We start from the raw sequence: 24,030 nt of genomic DNA, 5'->3' as shown, positions 1-24,030 counted from the left end.
AATACGAAACTCAGTGGATGAATTAATTAATTCATTCAGACAATGAATAAAGCAACTATATTCAAGGCATTGGGCTGAGCACTGGTTATATAATGATAAAAATGTTTATGGTAAAAATAATAAAAATAATAACAGTTATTGAATTCTTAATACATGCTACACCCTCCACCAAAGGCTCAACATTTAATTCTCATAACAACCTCTTATGAGTTAGGTATTTTCATTCCTTCATTTTTGCAGATGAGGAAACTAAGGCAGGGAAAGCTGGGTAACTTGCCCTGGGTCACGCAGCCAGTAGGTGGCATAGCTGGATTTAAACCCAGGCAGCCTGCCTCGGGAGTCCTTGCTCACATCGTGACGGGACATATACAAGAACCCTACCAGTAGTCAACAAGTATCAAGAGACTATAAAAAGAGAAGAGACCTTAGGATATGACAACTAGGTGTCCTGGATGTTCCAACGTAATTCCAATTATAAATATTCTGATCTGTTAACTCCCTAATTCACTTGTACTGGTGTTCCTTTAATTTAAGTCTCAAAAATAGCTGAAAGACTGAGCAAATCACAGAAACAAAATCACTGAAACTCTGTATCTAAGAAAGGCTCAGTAATACTGGAATAGGGAGATATACCCTATCACACTTTTCTGTGACATACAGAAAAGCATTAATTGTCAGAAATCAACATTATCATAGCTAGCTGATCTCAATTAATCAAAACCTACCTATGAAAGATATGTTTGATATTTAAAGTCTACAGTATCAAGACTCAATTAAAAAAAAACAAAAAACAGGTTTTTTTTTTGTTTGTTTCCCTTTTCATCTCAGATTGCCCTGGCAAACCCCTAACAAATGAAAAGCTGATAAGATCAAAATGTACAAAATCTTTCTTATTGGAGGTACATGTAAGGTTACCTGGCAAGGCCCTGCCTGGCTTTTCCACTTGGGACTGTGCTTTCAACTTTCCTGATAGGAAGCTAGTTATCTATCCAATTCTTCAAAAATACTCAAATAAGAGATTCCACAAATTCCCTTGATAAAACATGCTAAGATGTCATGATCCTTAAGAATTAAAAAATCCTATCTCAGTCCACCCTCTCTCTTCCTTTCTTTGGTGTAAAGACAAACTTTGAATTACAGTCTTGTCGCTAAAAACATGAGTAGTAAGTTTTAATGAATGCACTTAGCATCTAAGTTTGTACGTGCGCTCACTGCATATTTCCATTGGACAGCTCAGTTTGCATCTCTGCAAGAATTCTGTGTGGTTCCTTAGCACCAGCTGCTTGAAAAGGCACAGGCATCATATTCCCTCCAATTTGTCCCGACTATAGTTTCTGGCCAACCTGCGGTGGCTTGCTTTGGAAACTCTATCAAGGACAAGATACCCCAGCAGAAAGCCAAACTCAGCATGAAGGAGCCTTTGCCTATTCAAGGGGTGGAGCAAAAAAATGTGAGGAAAAAGTAAAGAAGATGATCCTCAGCTGGAGGATCAGATAAACTTCATTTCTTCTATTAAAAGTCTTGATGTCGACTTTAAAGTAGACAGTTTCCATGTCAAGGGAGCGTACATGCAAATTCATGTTTAAAAAAACAAAAAGCAAACTCTACTTGGAAGAGAGTCTTCTACTAATAAACCTTCAAACACTTAAACATATCACTGACTCCATGGGATTCAAGGTAAACAGCTAAATGATACCATCTCAATTTTTCCTTTTATAACACGACTCTTTACATCGACACTGTCCAAAACAGTAGCCACTAGTCATACATGATCACTTATACTAACTAAAATGAAATAAAATGAGAAATTCAATTTCTTTGTCACACTCACCACATTTTTTAGTAACGCACTCTCAAGTGCTCAGCAGCCACGCGTGGCTAGTGCCTCCTTACTGGACAGTACAAAATAGAACATTTCCACCTTCCCAGAGAGTTCAATGGTTTCCCAGCATTCAATACTAAACAGTGCTTTGAGATCCTTGGAAATTATATATGAAAGGAAAGATGCACTGCTAACACTTTAAACCTGCGACACATTTAAATCAAGTTTGTCTTAACCCTTTGGAAAATCTTTTGCGTGTTCCGGGTGGCCACGAGGCATACAGGCACAGCTTCCTCCCCTTCCCTCGCCACCCCGCCACGTCCGGAAGCTAAGCTAATTAGGGCCTTCTAATTACCATAACCACCAAGTGCATTTTATTCTATTTTTTGCCTCAAATGTGGACACCCCAGTCATAATCCTACTTCTAACAGACTTCCCCTTTATCTGGACAAGTCACTTAACCTCTCTCTGCTTCAGTTTCAAGTAGAACAATGCTTCTTACCCTCTTAGGGTTTGCAAGTTTTAATGAATGCGTGGGAAATGCTTGGAGGATAAAAAGCATTCTAAGTGTCCCTATTATTCCCATGAAAAACAAGGATTCAAGCCAAACTGATACTTTCCTGACACAGGTGAGTCTGAAATTAAACAGAGCCTCAGACCTCAAAAGGGCAGTGTTTAGGTGGCTCCTTAGATCCCTAGGAGAATAGATCTGTGTTGATATCAATCTAGCATTCAGAGAACAGATACCTGACCCAATGCCAAATGAGAATATCCGCACTTGCAGCGAAGCCAAAATGTATGGCCAACTTATCCCTCCAAGCCTGAAGTCATCGGCCCATGGTTCTGATTCTCCCGCTGCCCCAAATATAACCCACCAATGTTATAGATCAGCCCTGGGCGGTTTCCTTGCTGGATGACTCTCAAAGCTCGGACACCACTACCACCATCCAGTGAGAAGCCCTGACACCAGCCCGGCATGCCTTCAGGATGAATCCCCCTTCCGATTCTCATCGTGCAGCTGTGGAGCAGAAAAGCAAAGATGTATACATTCATCCATAAGAAAGTCTTACCTACCTGTTCTAATCAGGAAGCACTGCTGTGGCTATCAGCCCAAATTAGAACTCTAATACTGACTCTTCCTCATTCTCATGTGATTCCCAAACACAGAAAGGCAATTAATCAGCGGTCAAAACTCTATCTTAGAGGTAGCCACAGTTCAACAATGTGTAAAAATGTACTGACCTCCACAACTAAAGGCTTTAGGAGGAAACATTATGATTCTGTGAGCATAAGACAGGAGGAAAATGCTACAGTATCTGAAAAACAAAGATTCAAAGCAAACTGATACTTTCCTGACTCCGGTGTTTCAGCGGTTCGCGAAATACCCTGAACATACGAGAGACGTATATACAGAAGATGCAGCTAGTGGTACATTCTTTCAAGGGCCTGGTACTACTGTTAACAGCAAAGCACCATTTAGTTGGCCAGCGTCCTGTCACGGATCCTAGAAACATAATTCCTGAATGTGTGTTCCAGCTCTACCACTAACAAGCAATGTAACCTTGGGCAGGTAACTCTTTCTGAGCCTCAGTTTCCTCATCTAAAAACAAAACAAGATCCCCTGTGCTGCCTAATCTACTGAAATGTTGGGAGAATCAAATGAGATAGTCTATGTGGAAATGCTTTGGGGACTGTGAATTCCGTACACAAAACAAACTGTGTTTCAAACGTCAAGTCCTGGATGCTGACCACGTCAAGTGGCTGTTTGTGTCTCCTACGTGGCCAGCACCCTGGTCAATCCTCTCCAGACTCCAGCACCAGCCGAGTCCAGTCCTCCCTGGTAGATGCATCTGTATCCACTAAGCCCTCCTGTAAGTTTGCAGCACGTTTCTACAGATAATGGGGTATGGAATATTAGCAGTATCAGATACACTTGCGTATTTTTGGATTAAGGCTACAGATCAGAAGACCCCTGTAAAAAGCAGAATGCCAAAACCAAGAACAAATGTGAATTAATGCTCTACATGCAACGAGTGCTTTGAGATCTTGAAACGGCCCATTTTATTTCAACAGAAAAAGAGATGGATTTCAAAACCTTACACAAAACGACCTGGACTGGATTAACAGGGTGGAGGCTCTACCAAAGGGCCATCCATCTCCCCTCCGCAGCCAGCTCCTCTGCCTGCTCTGAGAGCTTCCAGGGGAGAGAAACCATGCAAAGAAGAGAACGTGTGGGTCTCTCTCCATCAGCAGTTATGAATAGAACTACTTCAATACATGGAAAATAAAACTGGCTTTCATTATAAACCAACCAAATGGTTTATTTTCAATATCGAGTAACACAGAAATTAGATCCGAAAAAATCCCATTAAGTCATGGTCCTGTTCCCCTGCCAAGTGAGGATTGTTATCTACAGTGTATTTCTACTTACACGGATCTACTAGAGCCTCTGCTAATTTCTCCCTTCCCTGGGAGCTTACTTCCCCTTCCCGTAGACGACTGCACTCACAGGCTTGGCTGCTCTTTGTCCGCGTAGCAGAATAAGAGAGGGCTCAGGCTCCGGGCCAGCTCATGCTCCTCAAACTGGCCTGCAGCGTCCATTCTTGCATTGTCCTGTCTGAAGATCAGTGGGAGCCCTTTAGGAAGGAGGGGGAAAGTTTATATCCATCCCAGCCGGTGTACCCAAGACAGATACAAATAATAAAAGGAAAAAAAATCATCAAGGGGGAAAATGGTGAAAACTGAATTTATTTAGTGGGCTTGCTCAGTCGTTGTCCAAAAGGCCAGTCTTGACCATGATTAAGCACTTCTTATGGAAACAGGAAAGGTTTAGCAGCTTATACTGTTGAGGTAATCTGTTTGCACTGGCTCCATTTAGTTAGCTGAGCAAATGAATCTGAATTCCCAGGACCAACTCCAAAGGCCTACTTGAGCATCCTCTGTACGTACCTGTTTTGTTAATCAACCAATACGGAGCCGAAATGAAGATCTTTAAAGATCCTTCTGCTCGACACACGATCCGGATGGTGAGGTTCAGCTGCCGCCGGTTGACGTCATAGAGCCTCATTCTTACCATATAGTTTTGGGTTCCAGGTGGAATAAGCAATTCTTTACAGAGTGGAAAATTTTCCAGTGACACCCCTAAAGAAGATACAAGCTATTGTCTTTCAGAGTTCTCACTTTAGTTTGTCAAAACAGTCCACAGCCAAACTGAATTGGATTGCTCTGGAAAAATCAATAACCACATATTCAACTGGCAAAAATCTCATTAGAATGGCCATCTTCCTTTAGCTGGGGTGAGAATAAATATGGTCTAGAAGTCACACTAGGGAGTCTGAACTGCATAATAATTCAAAGAATGAAAGTACCCAAAGGTTATCAATAACAGCTCTGGTATTAAGCGTTTACTATACATCAGGCCCTCGGCTGGGTGCCTGAAACCCAGTAAAGGCAAGTAGAGAGTAAGAGTTAAGGTTTTCTGCAGCCTCCCTGCCTGGCTTCAAATTCCCAGTCTGCCCTCACAGCTGCGTGATGTGTGGCAAGCTATTTAACCTCGCTGTGTCCATCTGCCAAATGGGGATAATAACAGTATCTACTTCTCGGGCTTCTTATTAAAAGTGACGATCCACAGAGAGCATGAGTGTGAAGATAAGGAGTGCTTGGTGTGCACGCAGTGATGAGGGGGTGGGGGGAGGACATTTCCATTCCATACAGGGGCTCAATAAATATTTGTTGAAGAAATAATAAATGTCAGAACAAAGACCTATTTTCTTTAAAACAGACAACTAGAATTGCACTATTTTTCTTTTCTACATTAAGCTCAAGGATTTACATATTCAAAAATGTAAGCTTATCACTGGGGGACACATTGCTGAAGTTCCATGAGTTTCAGGATCCTCATCAGTAAAATGGGGAAAACAGCAGTCCCTCTGCCTGAAACATCCATTGTTGTGAAGATCAAATGAGATGATATTATGAAATCACAAAACTGTGAAAAGGTAAATATCTAAGTCCTTATTATTTCAACATGTCTACAACAGCCTTAAAGAACCCTACTTCCTGTCCCACATCCAGAAGTACCTTGTTGCTACAAGTGCTACAAATATGATAATGACCCTCTCCCTTGACTTCATTCATCCTTACAAATGAAATTACTTGATACATTAACTATTCCAAACCTCATTGTCTTCGTCAGTAAAACGGGACAAATAACTATTGCTGTAAGGATTATATAAGATCAAGTATATGAAGGTATTTGACATACTGCCCGAAGTACACAGTACATGCTTAGCTAACGTTTTTCCCTTTCGTGAAAAGAGAAGAGACATATGATTTTGCTCATTCTACAGCTGGTAAAAAGCACGGTTTGAAACGATGAAATGACTTCCTTTACTCACACATCAAGTGAGCAAAATAAGAAAAAAGGCTGTGTTGGGGCTTCCCTGGTGGTGCAGTGGTTAAGAATCCGCCTGTCAATGCAGGGGACACAGGTTCGAGCCCTGGACTGGGAAGATCCCACATGCCGCGGAGCAACTGGGCCTGTGCGCCACAACTGCTGAGCCTGCGCTCTGGAGCCCGCGAGCCACAACTACTGAGCTCTCAGGCCACAGCTACTGAAGACTGCGTACCTAGATCCTGTGCTCCGCAGCGGGAGAGGCCACCACAATGAGAAGCCCACGCACCGCAACGAGGAGCGGCCCCCAGTCGTCGTAACTAGAGAAAGCCCGCGTGCACAGCAGCGAAGACTCAACGCAGCCAAAAATATAAATAAATAAATTTATTAAAAAAAAAAAAAAAGGCTGTGTTGAGTGCTTGCTCTGTAAATTTTTTAGTTTTGTTCAGGTTTTTTGTTTCGATGATTTTCTATATTAGAAGTTTTGCTTTTCTTTTTTTACCTGCATAAATCCTTTGAGCGGGCTTATTGAGGTATTATATGTGCTACAATTTCTCCAAAACGTTTGCCAAACAGTCACAAAATATCCACTGACACATTCACAGAATTATTACAGATAATTATTTGACTAAATCCTTACCCAGTTCAATGTTCTGGGAGGTATCAGCTGTGTGGAGAGCCACCTCCTTGCCAGGTTTCAGTGTCCCATTAATGGGCATTCCTTTAACGTAAAAATCAAGTTCACAAGGTAGCAAGTTGCAGATTACCACTGTCGGCAGGAGATATATGGTATGCCCAGGCTGTCTGAAAATCTGTTTTGCACTATCAGAAAATATGTTGGAGGGCATGTAATCTGGATAATTCTCTTTCTTTATGGCCACACAAAACCTATGACGACAAAATGGTGTAAAAATCATCAGCTTGAATGAAGAGCTTGAATTTTTTTCTCCTTAGCTAAGTATGAGACAGGATAACATTAAAATGGTGCAATAATTTAGTAAGATATTTGCAGTTTTCAATCCAAACACATTCACTAAGGCATAATCAAATGACAATAAAACGTACAGATTTTAAATGTTCCGTCTGATGAATTTTGACAATTACAGACACCTCTATAACCATCACCCAAAATCAATTACAGAATATTTCTCTCAATCAATATCCCTTTCCAATCAATATCCTCTCCCATCATTCAAGCAACCACTTTCTGATTTATCATTATAAATTAGTTGTGCCTGTTCTTGAACTGCATATAAATGGAATGATACAGTATGTACTACTCTTTGTGTCTGGGTTTTTTTTGCAGAACATTAAGTTTCAACAACATTCAGCCATGTTGTTGTATGCATCAGTATTTCATACGCCAATGTGTGAATATACCATTTTCTAAAAATTCATTATCCTGTTGATAACCAATTGGGTTGTATCTCCAGATCAATTTAGCGAGAATGGAAATCCTAACAATACTTGAGTCTTCCAATCCGTGAACTTGGTTATATCTTTCCACTTAGTTATTAGATTTTCTTTAATATCACTCAGCAAGGTTTTGTAATTTTTAGGGTAAAAGACTGGTACATCATTCCTTAGACTGATTCCTGAATAATTAAATTTTTTTTGGTGCTTTTGTAAATGGTGTTTTTAAATCACACAGTTTTCAATTGTTCATGGCTAGAATATAAGCATATAATTATTGATTTCTATAGGTTGATCTTGAATCTTGAAATCTTGATAACTTTATTAGGTCTCACGCTTTTTTTAAAAAAAAATTTATTAATTTTCAAATGTTAAGCTAATCTTAACTGGGATAAACCACACTTGCTGGAAGCTATCTGATAGTATTTTGTTAAGAATTTTTGCATCTCTTCATGGGGCAATACTGGTTTGTAGCTTTCTTTTTTTTGATAATAACTGTATCAGTTTTGGTATCAGGGATATGCTGGCCTCATAAAATGAGTCAGAACTATTCCCTCCTCCCCTACTTTCTGAAAGCGTCTGCAAAGAGCTGGTATGATTTTCTCCTTAAACATCTGGTAGAATTCACTAATGAAGTTATATGGTCCTAGAATGTTCTTTGTGTGAAAGTATTTTATTATAAATTAAATTTCTTTAATAGATATTGGGCCATTTGGATTTTTTGTTTCTTCTTTGTGTTACTTTTGGTAATCTGCGTTTTTCAAGAAATCTGTCATTCCGGTGTGGAATTTATTTGTATAAAATTGTTCATACATCTCCTTTTAATCCTTTTAGTATCTGTAGGATCTATAATAATTTTCCATTTTTCATTCCTTATACGCTAATTTGTGTTTTCTCGCTTTTCATCATGACTGGTCTTATTAGAGGTTTATCAAATTTATGAATCTTTTCAAAAAGCCATTTTTGACATTGTTGATTTTTCTTATTGTTTTCTACTTCATTGATTTCCATACTTATTTTCTTTTTCTCTTCCTATTTCTTTGTGTTTAATTTGTTCTTCTACCTTAAGGTAGAAGTTTACATCAGTGATTTTACATCTTCCTTATTTTCTAATGCGAGCATTAAAAGCTATACATTTCCCTTTAGAACTGCTTTTGCTGCAACTCCTACATTTTAATATGTCCAGTTTTTATTATTATTCACTTTGAAATATTTCCTTTGTGATGTCTTTTTGACCATGGGTTGTTTAGAAATGTATTGTTTAATTTCCAAGTATCTGGGGGTTTTGTAAGCATCTTATTGTTTTGGTTTCTAGTTTAATACTATTATAATGATGATATACATTGTGTAGGGTTTCAATTCTTTAATATTTATTGATCTTTGTTTTATGGCCCAGTAGATGGTCTCTCCTGATGAATGTTCCACACATACTTGAAATGAATGTGCAATCCAGAATTGCTGGTTACAGTGTTTTATAAATGCCCATTGTGACAAGCTGGTTGACAGCACTGTTCAAATCCATTTATATCTTTATTGTTTTTGTTGGTTTGTTTTATAAATTACTGACGGGGAAGTGTTAAAGTCACCGATTTTGTCTGTGTATTTATCTGTTTCTCCCTTTAGTCTGTCAACAATTGGCAAATCTCAATAAAGGGTATAGTGGAATTCCTTACAGTCTTCTTCTACTCCTCTGTAAGTTTAACTAAGTGAATGCCTGTTTTTGCTATAAAGGAAACTAAAGCTGATCATCTCTAATCTAAATAAGTTTAAAGTCTAAGTTTAGAAGGATCTAACAATAGCAATCCAGTATTTTTTCTAACATATGACTTTAGTAACACATTACTTGTACTCTTCAGAAGAGGAAACAAGAGTCTAAATGATAACATAATTTTGTCAGAGTCCCCATGAAAAGTCGGCACTAGGTGCATGAACCTTCACCCAAACTCCTTTGAGTCATTTGAAAAACTCCCAACCCCAGGATTTTGCTTCCCAATTTAGGAATGGGAACTGGTCATTGTTTTTTCTTCCCTCCCTACATGTCTTCTCTTTATGCTGATGCAGACAGACCAGTTTCTAATCGTATATGTGTGAGCAGTGGGTTTGTGATTGCTTCTTCCATAAGTATTAGATAAGTAACAGCCACGCTCCCGCCCACGGTTAACCCATGAATTCATACGAACCTAACACTTAGGGAATAAAAGAACTTAAGGAATAAGAACATTAGGGCTTTAAATAAGTACAACTGAATCACTGAGGGTCCTTAGAGAAAGAATGAAGAAAAAATGGCAAAATATACATGTCGCTGCTGTGCCACACATACCTGAAGAATCGGCTTTTTTCCGCATCCATAGAGTGGCACTCTCGTTTGCTGCTACTAACCTCTGTAGTCTTCACTACATTGGTCCAGTGAATAGGAGCCTTACAGAAAAACACACCCAGTCCTTTGGGCCGGGCCTGTAGCCGCCAAGAAGTGAGGTGTAAAGGCACAGCAAATGAATCACCTGGCATGATAGCGGGAAGGACCACGGGCTCTGCCACAGAAACACATGTTAGCAGTTTCAGGAGTGGTTGCCCACCCCAAAGTCCATCTAGGGTAAAAGAAGGACAATGTCAAAACTTACTGTCTGGAGCGGATGGGCTGTCCAGTCTTAGTTCCATTGGCGTCTCAAGTCTGTTCTTCACAATGAGGGCCGATCGGACAGTGACCACTTTCCGAGCACTGCCTTCCATGGTCACTGCAAAGACGACCCGGACAGGCGGGAGGGAAGAGAACTGTGAAAAAGAGAGAAATAATAAAGAGTTTAGCTGTGCTTTTGAAAAACACGCAGAATACAATAATACCAACCAGAATGCCTACAGCTAAAGCATCTTATTATTACTACAGCTCTTCAGTGAAATGAGTCATTAAGCCCTAAAACCACTCCACTTTAATAGGAGTGAATACCCTCTAAATACACACTACTGTAACAGCCAAGTCTAAAGAGTTGTTTGTATTGGTATGCCTTTCACAGGAAAAATAACTTTTTTTTCTAAATGTCATAAAATTTACTCGATAGGCCCACACACTATTTGTTGACATGCCTATAAAAAACCAACATTTGTATATCAAAGAACTTTAAAAACAAACTTCTTCTTCACAACAATTTTCTAAGTTCTGTTCAATAATCACTCTTTTTCTGAACGACACCAAGAAACTCAAGATAATGGAGGGAAATCATTTATTTATGGTCTTGGTTGGATGCAGCCACTACTTTCTTTTTGCGTATGTTCATTCACATATTCAAAACACAGTTTGTACTGCTACCATGTGCCAGGAATTTAGCAATTTTTTTTTAAGTATAAAATTCCACATTAGACCTAGAAACAAATGACAATGGAGACACGATGACCCAAAATCTATGGGATGCAGCAAAAGCAGTGCTAAGAGGGAAGTTTATAGCAATACAAGCCTACCTCAAGAAACAGGAAACATCTCGAATAAACAACCTAACCTTGCACCTAAAGCAATTAGAGAAAGAAGAGCAAAAAAACCCCAAAGCTAGCAGAAGGAAAGAAATCATAAAGATCAGATCAGAAATAAATGAAAAAGAAATGAAGGAAACAATAGCAAAAATCAATGAAACTAAAAGCTGGTTCTTCGAGAAGATAAACAAAATTGATAAACCATTAGCCAGACTCATCAAGAGAAAAAGGGAGAAGACTCAAATCAATAGAATTAGAAATGAAAAAGGAGAAGTAACCACTGACACTGCAGAAATACAAACGATCATGAGAGATTACTACAAGCAACTCTATGCCAATAAAATGGACAACCTGGAAGAAATGGACAGATTCTTAGAAATGCACAACCTGCCGAGACTGAACCAGGAAGAAATAGAAAATATGAACAGACCAATCACAAGCACTGAAATTGAAACTGTGATTAAAAATCTTCCAACAAACAAAAGCCCAGGACCAGACGGCTTCACAGGCGAATTCTATCAAACATTTAGAGAAGAGCTAACACCTATCCTTCTCAAACTCTTCCAAAATATTGCAGAGGGACGAACACTCCCAAACTCATTCTACGAGGCCACCATCATCCTGATACCAAAACCAGACAAAGATGTCACAAAGAAAGAAAACTACAGACCAATATCACTGATGAACATAGATGCAAAAATCCTCAACAAAATACTAGCAAACAGAATCCAACAGCACATTAAAAGGATCATACACCATGATCAAGTGGGGTTTATACCAGGAATGCAAGGATTCTTCAATATACGCAAATCAATCAACGTGATACATCATATTAACAAACTGAAGGAGAAAAACCATATGATCATCTCAATAGATGCAGAGAAAGCTTTCAACAAAATTCAACACCCATTTATGATAAAAGCCCTGCAGAAAGTAGGCATAGAGGGAACTTTCTTCAACATAATAAAGGCCATATATGACAAACCCACAGCCAACATTGTCCTCAACGGTGAAAAACTGAAACCATTTCCACTAAGATCAGGAACAAGACAAGGTTGCCCACTCTCACCACTATTATTCAACATAGTTTTGGAAGTGTTAGCCACAGCAATCAGAGAAGAAAAAGAAATAAAAGGAATCCAAATCGGAAAAGAAGAAGTAAAGCTGTCACTGTTTGCAGATGACATGATACTATACATAGAGAATCCTAAAACTGCTACCAGAAAACTACTAGAGCTAATCAATGAATTTGGTAAAGTAGCAGGATACAAAATTAATGCACAGAAATCTCTTGCATTCCTATATACTAATGATGAAAAATCTGAAAGTGAAATTAAGAAAACACTCCCATTTACCATTACAACAAAAAGAATAAAATATCTAGGAATAAACCTACCTAGGGAGACAAAAGACCTGTATGCAGAAAATTATAGGACACTGATGAAAGAAATTAAAGATGATACAAATAGATGGAGAGATATACCATGTTCTTGGATTGGAAGAATCAACATTGTGAAAATGACTCTACTACCCAAAGCAATCTACAGATTCAATGCAATACCTATCAAACTACCACTGGCATTTTTCACAGAACTAGAACAAAAAATTTCACAATTTGTATGGAGACACAAAAGACCCCGAATAGCCAAAGCAATCTTGAGAACGAAAAATGGAGCTGGAGGAATCAGGCTCCCTGACTTCAGACTATATTACAAAGCTACAGTAATCAAGACAGTTTGGTACTGGCACAAAAACAGAAATATAGATCAATGGAACAGGATAGAAAGCCCAGAGATAAACCCACGCACATATGGTCACCTTATCTTTGATAAAGGAGGCAAGCATATACAGTGGAGAAAAGACAGCCTCTTCAATAAGTGGTGCTGGGAAAACTGGACAGGTACATGTAAAAGTATGAAATTAGAACACTCCCTGACACCATACACAAAAATAAACTCAAAATGGATTAAAGACCTAAGTGTAAAGCCAGACACTATCAAACTCTTAGAGGAAAACATAGGCAGAACACTCTATGACATACATCACAGCAAGATCCTTTTTGACCCACCTCCTAGAGAAATGGAAATAAAAACACAAATAAACAAATGGGACCTAATGAAACTTCAAAGCTTTTGCACAGCAAAGGAAACCATAAACAAGACAAAAAGACAACCCTCAGAATGGGAGAAAATATTTGCAAATGAAGCAACTGACAAAGGATTAATCTCCAAGATTTACAAGCAGCTCATGCAGCTCAATAACAAAAAAACAAACAACCCAATCCAAAAACGGGCAGAAGACCCAAACAGACATTTCTCCAAAGAAGATATACAGATGGCCAACAGACACATGAAAGAATGCTCAACATCCTTAATCATTAGAGAAATGCAAATCAAAACTACAATGAGGTATCATCTCACACCGGTCAGAATGGCCATCATCAAAAAATCTACAAACAATAAATGCTGGAGAGGGTGTGGAGAAAAGGGAACACTCTTGCACTGTTGGTGGGAATGTAAATTGATACAGCCACTATGGAGAACAGTATGGAGGTTCCTTAAAAAACTACAAATAGAACTACCATACGACCCAGCAATCCCACTACTGGGCATATACCCTGAGAAAACCATCATTCAAAGAGTCACGTACCAAAATGTTCATTGCAGCTCTATTTACAATAGCCAGGACATGGAAGCAACCTAAGTGTCCATCATCGGATGAATGGATAAAGAAGATGTGGCACATATATACAATGGAATATTACTCAGCCATAAAAAGAAATGAAATGGAGGTATTTGTAATGAGGTGGATGGAGTTAGAGTCTGTCATACAGAGTGAAGTAAGTCAGAAAGAGAAAAACAAATACAGTATGCTAACACATATATATGGAATCTAAGGGAAAAAAAAAAAAAGGTCATGAAGAACCTAGTGGCAAGATGGGAATAAAGACACAGACCTACTAAAGAATGGACTTGAGGATATGGGGAGGGGGAGAGTTGAGATGTGACAGGGTGAGAGAGTGGCATGGACATACACACACTACCAAATGTAAAATAAATAGCTAATGGGAAGCAGCCACATAGCACAGGGAGACCAGCTCGGTGCTTTGTGACCGCCTGGGGGGGTGGGATGGGGAGGGTGGGAGGGAGGGAGATCTGGGAGGGAGGAGATATGGGGATATATGTATATGTATATGTATAGCTGATTCACTTTGTTATAAAGCAGAAACTAACACACCATTGTGAAGCAATTATACTTCAATAAAGATGTTTAAAAAAAAAAAAAAATTCCACATTAGGTATACCAAAGAGAAGGTTTCTAAAACTATTATTCTGAGTATCCAGAACATACTGATACTGCTTGTTTATTGGAGAAACAAATGACACAACATCCAAGCTTTCCATACTGCCAGTTTTTTCATTAAAGCAAACAATATGTGAAAACCAACCTAATAAACAATCAAATGACAAGCTCCATGTTTTGAACCAAAGTTTCTAGAACGTCCCAATGAAAAGGCAAAGTACAGTCTTCTAGGGTGTTATTAGAGGGACACAATCATCACCAAAGCTTCCAGTGACCCAGCCCAGTAAAGCCCCAGGAGAGCCAAGGCCCAATAACAATTGTTTTAAATCTTGATCTTGTTGCCTCTATGCTTATCTGAAATTTCACATTTTAAAACTTATTAGCCTCAGGGAAAAGAAATTATAAGCAAAAACCTCAAAAAAGCATTTTAATGTCATCCTGTGGTGACGTTTCAAAAATCAGATGTGGGAAGAAAAAATCTATTTTTCATTCTTAGTTATTTTCATGACCTTTGGGCCAAAACCTATAAAATATGTATAGCCATACAAAGGTTAATTTATATTTAACTTGGAGAGAAAAGGAGACCTTGGACTAAAACATTTGCTTTTTGTTCTCCTTCCCTGTAATATTCAGTCTCACATACTAAGTTAGGTGACAACATTTTCTTGCAAGTTCTTGTAAAAGGAAGGAAATCATTAATAGAAAAGGAAAAAGATAAATTCCAATCATAAGAGTCCAGTGATCATCAAGAACTATGTGTGTAAACACAGTGACACAGGAAAATCATACTCACATAAACCTGGGGATGGATAATATTTGTCCTACTGCTTGGGCTGCCAATCTAAGAAAGATTCCAAAGTCAGAGAGTCAGTACAGACCTAAGATAACAGCCATCGTTAAATTCAATGACAATATAAGTTGCTTGAAAAGGTGGTTTTATAAATACTCTTAGGTAAAGTATGTTCTACTATGAAAAGAAAACATCTTGGAAAAAATGGGAACAGCAATATTCATTTTCCAACCATTCAGTATACACAAAATTTCTCCAGAACGCATCCATAAAATAGAAAGGTATCTCTGGGGGGGGGAATTAGTCCTTTTATTACTGGACACGAACTTAGGCAGAAAAGTAACTTTGAAAGAAAGTTTCTTTTTCTAAGAAACTTGGGGCACAAGAGAACAACAATGAAAAGAGCAGTGTCCTCCAAGAATATATTTCATGAAGCAGCAAGCATGAGGAAAGCTACAGTATCTCTGCAAATCTGTGCTTTCCTATTCATCCCTGGCTACTCAAAACTGAGCACAGTTACCCCATGAAGTATACCCCATGAGTATGTGGCAAGAGCACCCGTGGTGGTCTTGTCAGCTAGGATGCCAGCCTCTGCCTGCACAATCTAGTCAGGGATGCCACATTCCCCAGGCTGGCCCTCCAACCCCTAGAACTACAGGCTGGGGTAAAATCAGGGCAAGGGTGTGTGAGAGGATGCATGACCAGAAAATAAACAACAGTGGACATCTATCTTTATGCCGGAGAGGAGAATTTGGAGACACGGAGCTAGAAGGATCAAGGAGCAGCATTATAAAAGCGTAAAGAAGACAGTGTATAAAGGAAGCACAACAATATGTGAAATAAAGCCAATATATGTTTGGCAAACTCGCAAACTGCCGGTTGGCCCGGGTGAGTATAAAGTGGATCTGCACAGGTTGGATAATATGTGTTCATGCCAATCTTAGATCTTGTTTCTCTACTAAAACTAACCATTGGCTGGTTTATCTACATAGTGATTACCAATGCCCATGACTGACCCAAATAATCTTGGGTATTCCTTCTAGTGCTAGGAAAAATGAAGAACAAGAAAATGTCACTAGAGCAAGGCTACTACAGGCCTGTCTGACGGCCTGGCTTTAACGGGGTGTGGCTAGGGCACAATCCTTCCACCGAACACGCTTTCCACAGCCGCGCACCGTAGAGGAAGAGGAATTCTTATCTGGTGCAGCATATCGGAAAAAGGTCCCGACTTTGTCCACTGACACTGGGCTCACTTGCTCCCAGCCATTCACTCTCACTTGCAGTTGATGGATCCGGAGGTCATGGGTGTGTCTGTCAGGCAGAACACAGAAAGAGACATTAAGCACAATCCTATCCAGGGAAGAGAAGTAGAAGCAGAGCCTGAAATCGGATTTACCATATAATGACATAAAAACCCAGTTGTCTAAATAAGCCTTTCGGTGATTACCTAACGCAAGGGAAATCAAGAGGATATTTTAACTGAGTCTTACACTTAAAACAAAACTGCAAGATCTATAAAGCCTGAGCAAGAGTGGCATCTGCCCTCCCTTTATACAAACCACATGAATCCTGTGAACTAGCTCAGGTCTGTCCCCCATCGACCCCTACCTCAAACTTTATGAAATGACATCAGCTAAAAGTGGTTCAGTGGGGTAGTAGAGATGCTGTGCTAGCAATTTAATCACATAACCATACTCTTGGAAATGCCTAAAATGACGTTTTCTCCTTGGTTCTTCTGTGGAATCTCCTGCTTCTCTCAGAACCACACTCAGTCGCTGGGCTTTGGTCCTACAAGACTACGGACACGGTAATGAGAGACAGAGCCCGCAGGGTTCCCGGGCTGAAGTGCGCAGCTGAAACTGCAGTAGAAGGCAGTGGGCAGGACAGGAGGAACAGGAGGAAACTGCACATTTAATTCTATTTTTAGATTTTGCCTAATTCAAGCCAGAAGCCTGAAATGGGGAAGTGGATTTGAGGCTGACAGGAAGGAAAGGGGGGACGGAGGCAGGGCATGGGGGACAGAATGCCAAAGGGGGAAACACCAGAGAAGGCATTTATTTCGATGAATTCAAGCAGGCAGGTGGGACTTGAAATGGGTTACAAAACGTAGAAACTAAAACAGAAATGACAAAAAGGCCAAACCCCTTCTGATACAACTGAGGCAGTGCTTATTAAGAAATACAGTGAACAGTTCTATAATTTAGCTTCTCCAGGAACCATGTAGAACAGAAAATTGCTCACCACTCATCCCTGGAAATTCTAATGTGGCTTCCAGGTACATGTGCCCAGCACAGTGATTTTTTTTTAAAACTATTTTTTTCCTGGAAAAATCACTGGAGGCCCCCAAGTTCAGAACTCGTGCCGCTAGGGAGTAATGTGCGCCAGCGCAGAGCTGTACAGAAGGAGGAAGTGTTTGAGGAGCAGGTTTGCACACAAAGAATTAAAGCACCATGAACGCATGTGACCATAGAAGGCTGAGGCCAATCTCTTACATTTGAGATAATGAGGCTCAGACACTAAAATCTTAACCTATTTGTTATCCACTGGACGGCCCTTCCACTTAAAAATGTGTGCATATAAAAGAACATTCTATTACATATTTTATGATCTCTCGGTAACTAGACACAACGTTCTTTCACATTTATTCCCATCCTTTGGCTGGCGATTTTGAGTGCATCAGTGAGCGGTCTCCCTAGGTGAGTTATTCTCTCCTCCTTAGAATCAGAGTATCTTATCATTATTGGCTCTGCTTCCTGAAACCATCTGCCTGCTAAAAGTGTTATGGCATATGTGTATCCTAAAATTGAAATCAACATGCTCTGTTAACCTTTAATAATACCATGTCACCACTCCATCACGCAATGCACTGGAGGGTTATGATCTGTCTATGCTTCAACCAAATTAGTTACATGGAACACACCAGTTATCACCTCACATGTCAAATAAAAGGATGATTAATGGAAAGAAGTGTATTTCCAAGACAGTCATTATATTTTTTAAAAGGAAACACTGATTTTCTAAATACCTTTTAAAAATAAAACATTAAAATCATTAACAAAGGAAAGTGAAAAGGCAAAACACTAGGGACAATCATTTTTTTCTTTTTTGGGGGGCAAAGAGTAAACCATGCCTTACCTGTGCCTTAGCTTTCCTCTTGCTTCAAATTCAAAGGGAATCTCTTCACCCGTGAGGACTTCCCGCCACTCGCTAACATTGTGAGCATCGTCAAGAAATGTTCCATTCTCTTCTGGAACCACCCCTGGACTCCCGCTGTGAGACAGTGCAGCCCTGGAACCAAATCAGACAATACCAGCTAGGCCCCCTTTCTCTCCACCTCCCTCTCACACAGAGCTCAGGGCTGGAAGCAGAAACCCTCCCAGAACGCAACTCACAGGCATAACCTGGCTGCAAAAGAGGACCTAAAAGGTCAGTTACTCAAGTTTTCTTCACGATCGATCACAACTTCATGACCGAAACTTTAGAAACAGCTAAAAGCTATCACTGCATAGTCACCTGCCACCAGCAGCAGAGTCTGGTACACCGCGGGTGATGTAAACTAGTCATGACTTTTAACAGTAGTATTTAAGTGACTATCTAGAATTTAACAGACCTGAATTGTTTTTAAAAAACAAAGATGTCTCCTCTAGAGCATTCTCATACTTGGTGGAGGTGGGAGAAATATGGTCTCAAATCAGCTGATTCTGTTACACATTTCATACACTTTATTACCTAAGCTGGAAAGATCAGCCTGCATTTGGAAAGTGGAGCCAAGCTCTAAGCAGGCAGAAAGTTGTTAGAGAACGTTCTCACTTGGCTTAGGTAGACTCTCATTTGTTCTCCTAACTCCACCCAGTTCCATCTGGACTCAAGTGTGTTTTAGGTTTGGAAGATAGTTCGGGGTGGGGGGGAGAGGGGATATGAGAGGTGTTTTCAAGCCCTTTTGGAAGAAAAATGGGCAAAACATTTGGCTTAATAACCATATACAGCTTGTTTTAAAAGGGGGAGTAGAAAGGGGACCGAGGAGAAAGGGTGGAATGACTTTTGTTTCACATCCTTAATTTGCTCAACTTTTACTTTAAAAACAAATGGATACCAGGATCAAGATCACAATTTGGATACTTCAGACTCAAGACCTACTTCTCTGACTACAGACTCGACATAGAACCAGAACCTCCAACATAAACCTCAGCAAGACAGCAAGCTATTGATTCAAATACAATCAATCCCAAGAGCCTCAGGGAGGCCCCACCTTACTCTGCTGGGCTGGTACACAGGAGCCTGTGGTGGCAGAGATGGCTCTAGGTGACAGATTCAGTGTTCCTTACCTGGTGGGCGTGGTCGTCAGGGTGGCAAACCACAAAGTGCAGCCCGTGTGATTCCTCAGAGCAAAAGGGACGAACGGCTGCCGGCGTTTTGGGGCCTTCATCTCTGCTGTGAGCAAACAGAAGGCCGTCAGCATGTACCCTGGCCCGTGCGGCAGAGACCCTCCCCATACCTGGAGACAGTGCCCAAAATTGTCTCTGTGCAAAGGAGCCGAAGGTGGAGAGGAAAAAAAGGAACCACCACAGGTGTGTTGAGAGGCCAAGTGGGATGTCTCCATGTATTCTGCCGCCTGCTACGAGATGACTCGGTCCCCCTGACAACTGACTGTGATGCGCCACGACTCTCACCCCACAATTCTCCCGCGACTCTTATGGGCCTTATCTCAGAAAAGGGCATCAGACCTAATACGGCTGGCATCAGGACAGAAAGAGAAATGGATCCCCACTACTCCCGAGAAATACAGTCTAAATGGACAACCTAAATTGCAGCAAGATAGATCACGTGTACTTGTATCACTTTGTCCAAAACACTGGTACTTTAAGGAAGCCTCCTTTTATTTAAGAGTTACACTTGAGTCATATTATGCATATTATAACAAAATGAAAACCTTCTTTCCTCTTCTCTTATATGAATAGTTGTGGGTTTTCCTCCCTGGAAGATCAAAAATATACCACCACAAAGCTATTTAAATAAAATTTTTAGCTCATTTTTTTTACACAGGTATCACCACCATCTGCTATCAGGTGGGGACTATGGAGACTACAAGAGGAGCGCAAAATATGATTTCCTTCACAAAACAGCTTCTCATCAGGGAAACTGGAAAGAAACACTGATCAATACAAGACTGTAAGTAATCAAATTCTAGGGAGAGTTTAACCTGACTCTAAACACCGTAAGCAGTCAGAGGGGAGAGGCTGAGGAAGGCTCTCCGGTGCCCGGGCTGCCCGGGGACCCGCCAGCCCGCGGCCTGCTGCACTCTCCTGAGAGCAGAGAGGCCCCCGGCTCCTTCCAGGGTCTGCATTTCCTCTACTGGCCACACAAAGAAAGAGGGAGGTGGCAGCAGGAACCACAAAGGAAGCAGCAACGCAGTGCCCGGAGCCTCCTGGCTGATGTGCTCAACAACACCACATGCCCCACCAACAAAAAAGGGCGAGGCCCAGTCTTACTGTATGTCTGGCTTTAAAGCACAAAGACAGCCCGAGAAAGACCGGGACCCAAATGGCCTGCAGCTGTGGAGAAAATGACATCTAGAGGTGACTGCAATCGCCAACTGAGAACCTATAGCAAAATTCAATTCGTCTTCCAGGACCGCATGTTTCCTGCCAGTGACATGAAGAAGGCAAAGTGCACCAGGGCCTGCCTCTCCCACTTCTCGAGAACAGCACAGGGCAATATCATAAGTCAGCGTCATGTCTTTTAAAAAGTAATCACATTTTTGTTTTCCCTTTGTAGCTTCTAAAGTTTTCAGAAGTTAGTGCTCTGAACACTGCACAACAAGCCACTTCAGGTTCAGGCAAGTTCTGTTTTGGTAAGAACAGCAGCTCAGGGGAGTCTTAACAAATGAGTAGTCTCCAGCGTGTCCCACAATTTTGTGATTAGCTTTTAGAGACACCCCAAATACATATAAAGATAATCTCTGCCTAGAATATGCCCATTTCTCACCCCAATGGCCTCACTTAGTTTCCAAGGTTTGCTTTAAAAAAAAAAAATTAGTGTTCATCAAGTTGAAAATTAAGGAGTAGCTGTGAGGCTGCGGACAAGAGCAGAGGGGGAGTAAAAACTTTAAGAGCTGTCAGCAGGGTAAACAGTGCTCACTGTGGCACCTTGAAAGGCACCTCCCTCTCCACAAGCAGAGAGCTGCTCTGCTTTATTACAGGAGATAAAGGGCCCAGGAGGAAAAGAAGCCAGATGTGCTTTCATATCCCACTGTGAGCCAGACTCAAAGTTTCCATTTGCAAATTAGATTTAAAAAGAACAGGTGGCAAACGGCTTTGATCACATTGTAACCCAGAATAAAGTGCTAGGAATCCATATAAAGATATTCACAAGTGTATTGCTTTGGAATTAAGTAGGCTGGGTAGGTGGGTAGGCACACTGCTAAGGTCCCCAAGCTTCTTGTGTGGATTACACATACCAGCAGAGACCTCAGCAACCTGCCTCTCTGAGGATAAAAATACACGGAGTGCTCACAAATCCAAACTCAACACCAGGGGACAGATCTGACATCTTCCACACTAGGGTCCAAATCAACTGTGTACCTGCCTTGGGCACAGCACCAGAGAACAAAATCCCCAAGTCTGGACTTCCCTGGTGGTGCAGTGGTTAAGAATCCGCCTGCCAATGCAGGGGACGTGGGTTCGAGCCCTGGTCCGGGAAGATCCCACGTGCCACGGAGCAACTAAGCCCGTGTGCCACAACTACTGAGCCTGCGCTCTAGAGCCCATGAGCCACAACTACTGAGCCCACACGCCACAACTACTGAAGCCCCTGCGCCTAGAGCCCGTGCTCCGCAACGAGAAGCCACCACAATGAGAAGCCCGCGCACTGCAACAAAGAGTAGCCCCCGCTCGCCACAACTAGAGAAAAGCCCGCACACAACAACGAAGACCCAATGCAGTCAAAAATAAATAAATTAATTAATAATTTTTTTAAAAACTTAAAAAAAAAAAAAACAACTCCCCAAGTCCACCAAAGAGAACAGTATTCCCTGGTGGCCTCAGAAAACCTCCTCTAGTGACCAGACCTAATTGGTTCATAGGCTGAAAGAACCCCAAGCTCCTCATGTCCAAGTTCAGCTTAAATGGCTCCACCTAAGGAAATGTCTGCTCCTGCGGATTCGCTCCCCAGGGCAATGTGGCCGTTATAAACAGTGCGGGTTCTTATGCTATGTAAGCAGCTCAACCTATCAGAAAGGACCTGGCTTGTAAATCATGAGAAATAGATTAAAGTCCCAGGTCTGCTACTAGCCAGTCATGTGAATGGAGGCAAGTTACTTAGTCCCTCTGAGCTTCTGTCCCCATGCTAAAAAGGAATAATGCTTTGCTTAGCCTGAAAGATGAAATAACAGATACAGAAAAGCTGAGAAGCATAAATCCATGGATTCTGGGCCTTGTGAGCCCTCCCCACAAACACCCATCCTGGTAAAACCTTTCAGAAAAAAAACATAATACTGCCGCCACACATTAATATCCCTGTTCTGAACTCCCAGTAGAGGAAGCTCAAAAGGCCCTTTTTACAAAATATACCATGACCCGGGATCTGGTGGTGTTAGCCAAGCATAAACATAAATCATTCAAATTAAATTGCACTCCTTCAAACAAATGAAGAACTGAACATCTTGGGATTCTAATTCCTTGATGTTTATGATGTTTTCCTCTTGTATTCACTTACCAGTCAAATTCTCAAGGAACCTTAAAGGATCAGAGATATAAACAAAGAACATTCTCTTTTCTACCTCCTAAGAACCTCAATTCATTTCTAAAGAAACTAAGATTTGTGTCTAAGCAATTATTTACTGGAAATTTTTTTCTTAGCTCTATTTCTGATCTTTGTAGCTCCTAGTCCACGAGCCCCTTGCATTACCATAAGAATAACATTCACTGAGTATTCTATAAACAAAGACTTGTAGCACTGCTTGATGGAGGAGGGTTTTCTTCCATTCATTTGCTTTTCAGTGTGAGACATCACCTCTAACTGACATTGGATGTTTCTGCATCATTCACTGTGAAGTTGATTCCATTTCCACTAAGGGTTAAAGCAGATGGAAGAGACAGAATAAGAATCAGCACATCACTTCCTTCTGATATAAGATGCCACTTTGTCCATTAGTTGGAAATGATCTTTCCTGTTACTAAAGCAAAGTATTCACAACTGGGTATACCCCCATTCAGGTCCCGTATTCACACAAAATCGATGTACAAGGCAGTTCTTAAAACAGGAAAATAAAGCAAGCCCTCGCTTGGCTATACTGTACCTCTAGCATAGATCTGGTGCTCTAGGTTAGTCAGACTGGCTGTACTCCTAGTTCTAAGGTAGACAAGGGGGAGGCCTGGTAGACAGGAGAGACAATGTTAGAGCATGAGAATCAATATAGTGAAAAAGAAGACTCATCTCCAAAACATAAGCACAAATAGAGTACATTACAAAAATAGCAAGCATCATGCACTTATAGGCTCATTCCTTTGGTGACTACTAAGAGCCAAGGAGGTACCTGACAAGGTGAGCAAGACAGTTTTTATGCTGGCGTTTACCGTGGAGGCTGTGCTAACAGAGCATGCTCCTTTTTTTCTCAATCGGGGAAAGAAAATGCACTCACAGTCACTTGAACACAATGACAAGCCTTTTGAGGATTTTTAATTTAAAGCATGTATGTTCTCACATGGCATAGAAAAGTTACCAAGAGCAATCAGTACAGATTTTAGTGGGAGTTGCTCCGTTCCAATTGGAAAAGGCAGTAGCAGTAGAATGCTAATCCCCCACGGGTCTCAAAAATTCAAGGGAAGGAATCAGTCTGTGTTCCAAGTT

General features: G+C 40.7%; 1 protein-coding gene across 5 annotated transcripts in view; it reads right to left on the bottom strand.

Moving 5' to 3' along the window:
- VPS13D (vacuolar protein sorting 13 homolog D) overlaps window positions 1-24,030 on the bottom strand; it is a 247,617-nt gene that overhangs the window by 132,350 nt on the left and 91,237 nt on the right. For 2 of the 5 annotated variants that reach the window (XM_036858737.1, XM_036858744.1), the window contains 11 exons: window positions 23,480-23,554; window positions 19,509-19,611; window positions 18,319-18,471; window positions 16,359-16,494; window positions 15,187-15,234; window positions 10,250-10,400; window positions 9,949-10,159; window positions 6,856-7,103; window positions 4,772-4,963; window positions 4,332-4,458; window positions 2,698-2,840 (listed from right to left, as the gene is read on the bottom strand). In XM_036858737.1, the coding sequence (XP_036714632.1) occupies window positions 2,698-2,840; window positions 4,332-4,458; window positions 4,772-4,963; window positions 6,856-7,103; window positions 9,949-10,159; window positions 10,250-10,400; window positions 15,187-15,234; window positions 16,359-16,494; window positions 18,319-18,471; window positions 19,509-19,611; window positions 23,480-23,554 (1,587 nt within the window). Of the gene's footprint in view, window positions 1-2,697; window positions 2,841-4,331; window positions 4,459-4,771; window positions 4,964-6,855; window positions 7,104-9,948; window positions 10,160-10,249; window positions 10,401-15,186; window positions 15,235-16,358; window positions 16,495-18,318; window positions 18,472-19,508; window positions 19,615-23,479; window positions 23,555-24,030 lie in introns of all 5 variants that reach the window. The other 3 variants (XM_036858753.1, XM_036858771.1, XM_036858761.1) reach the window with 2 other exon arrangements.

This window comes from Balaenoptera musculus, chromosome 1 (genome assembly GCF_009873245.2).
Source record: "Balaenoptera musculus isolate JJ_BM4_2016_0621 chromosome 1, mBalMus1.pri.v3, whole genome shotgun sequence".
Classification (NCBI taxonomy): Eukaryota; Metazoa; Chordata; class Mammalia; order Artiodactyla; family Balaenopteridae; genus Balaenoptera; species Balaenoptera musculus.
This window is presented reverse-complemented; position numbering and strand designations above follow the sequence as displayed.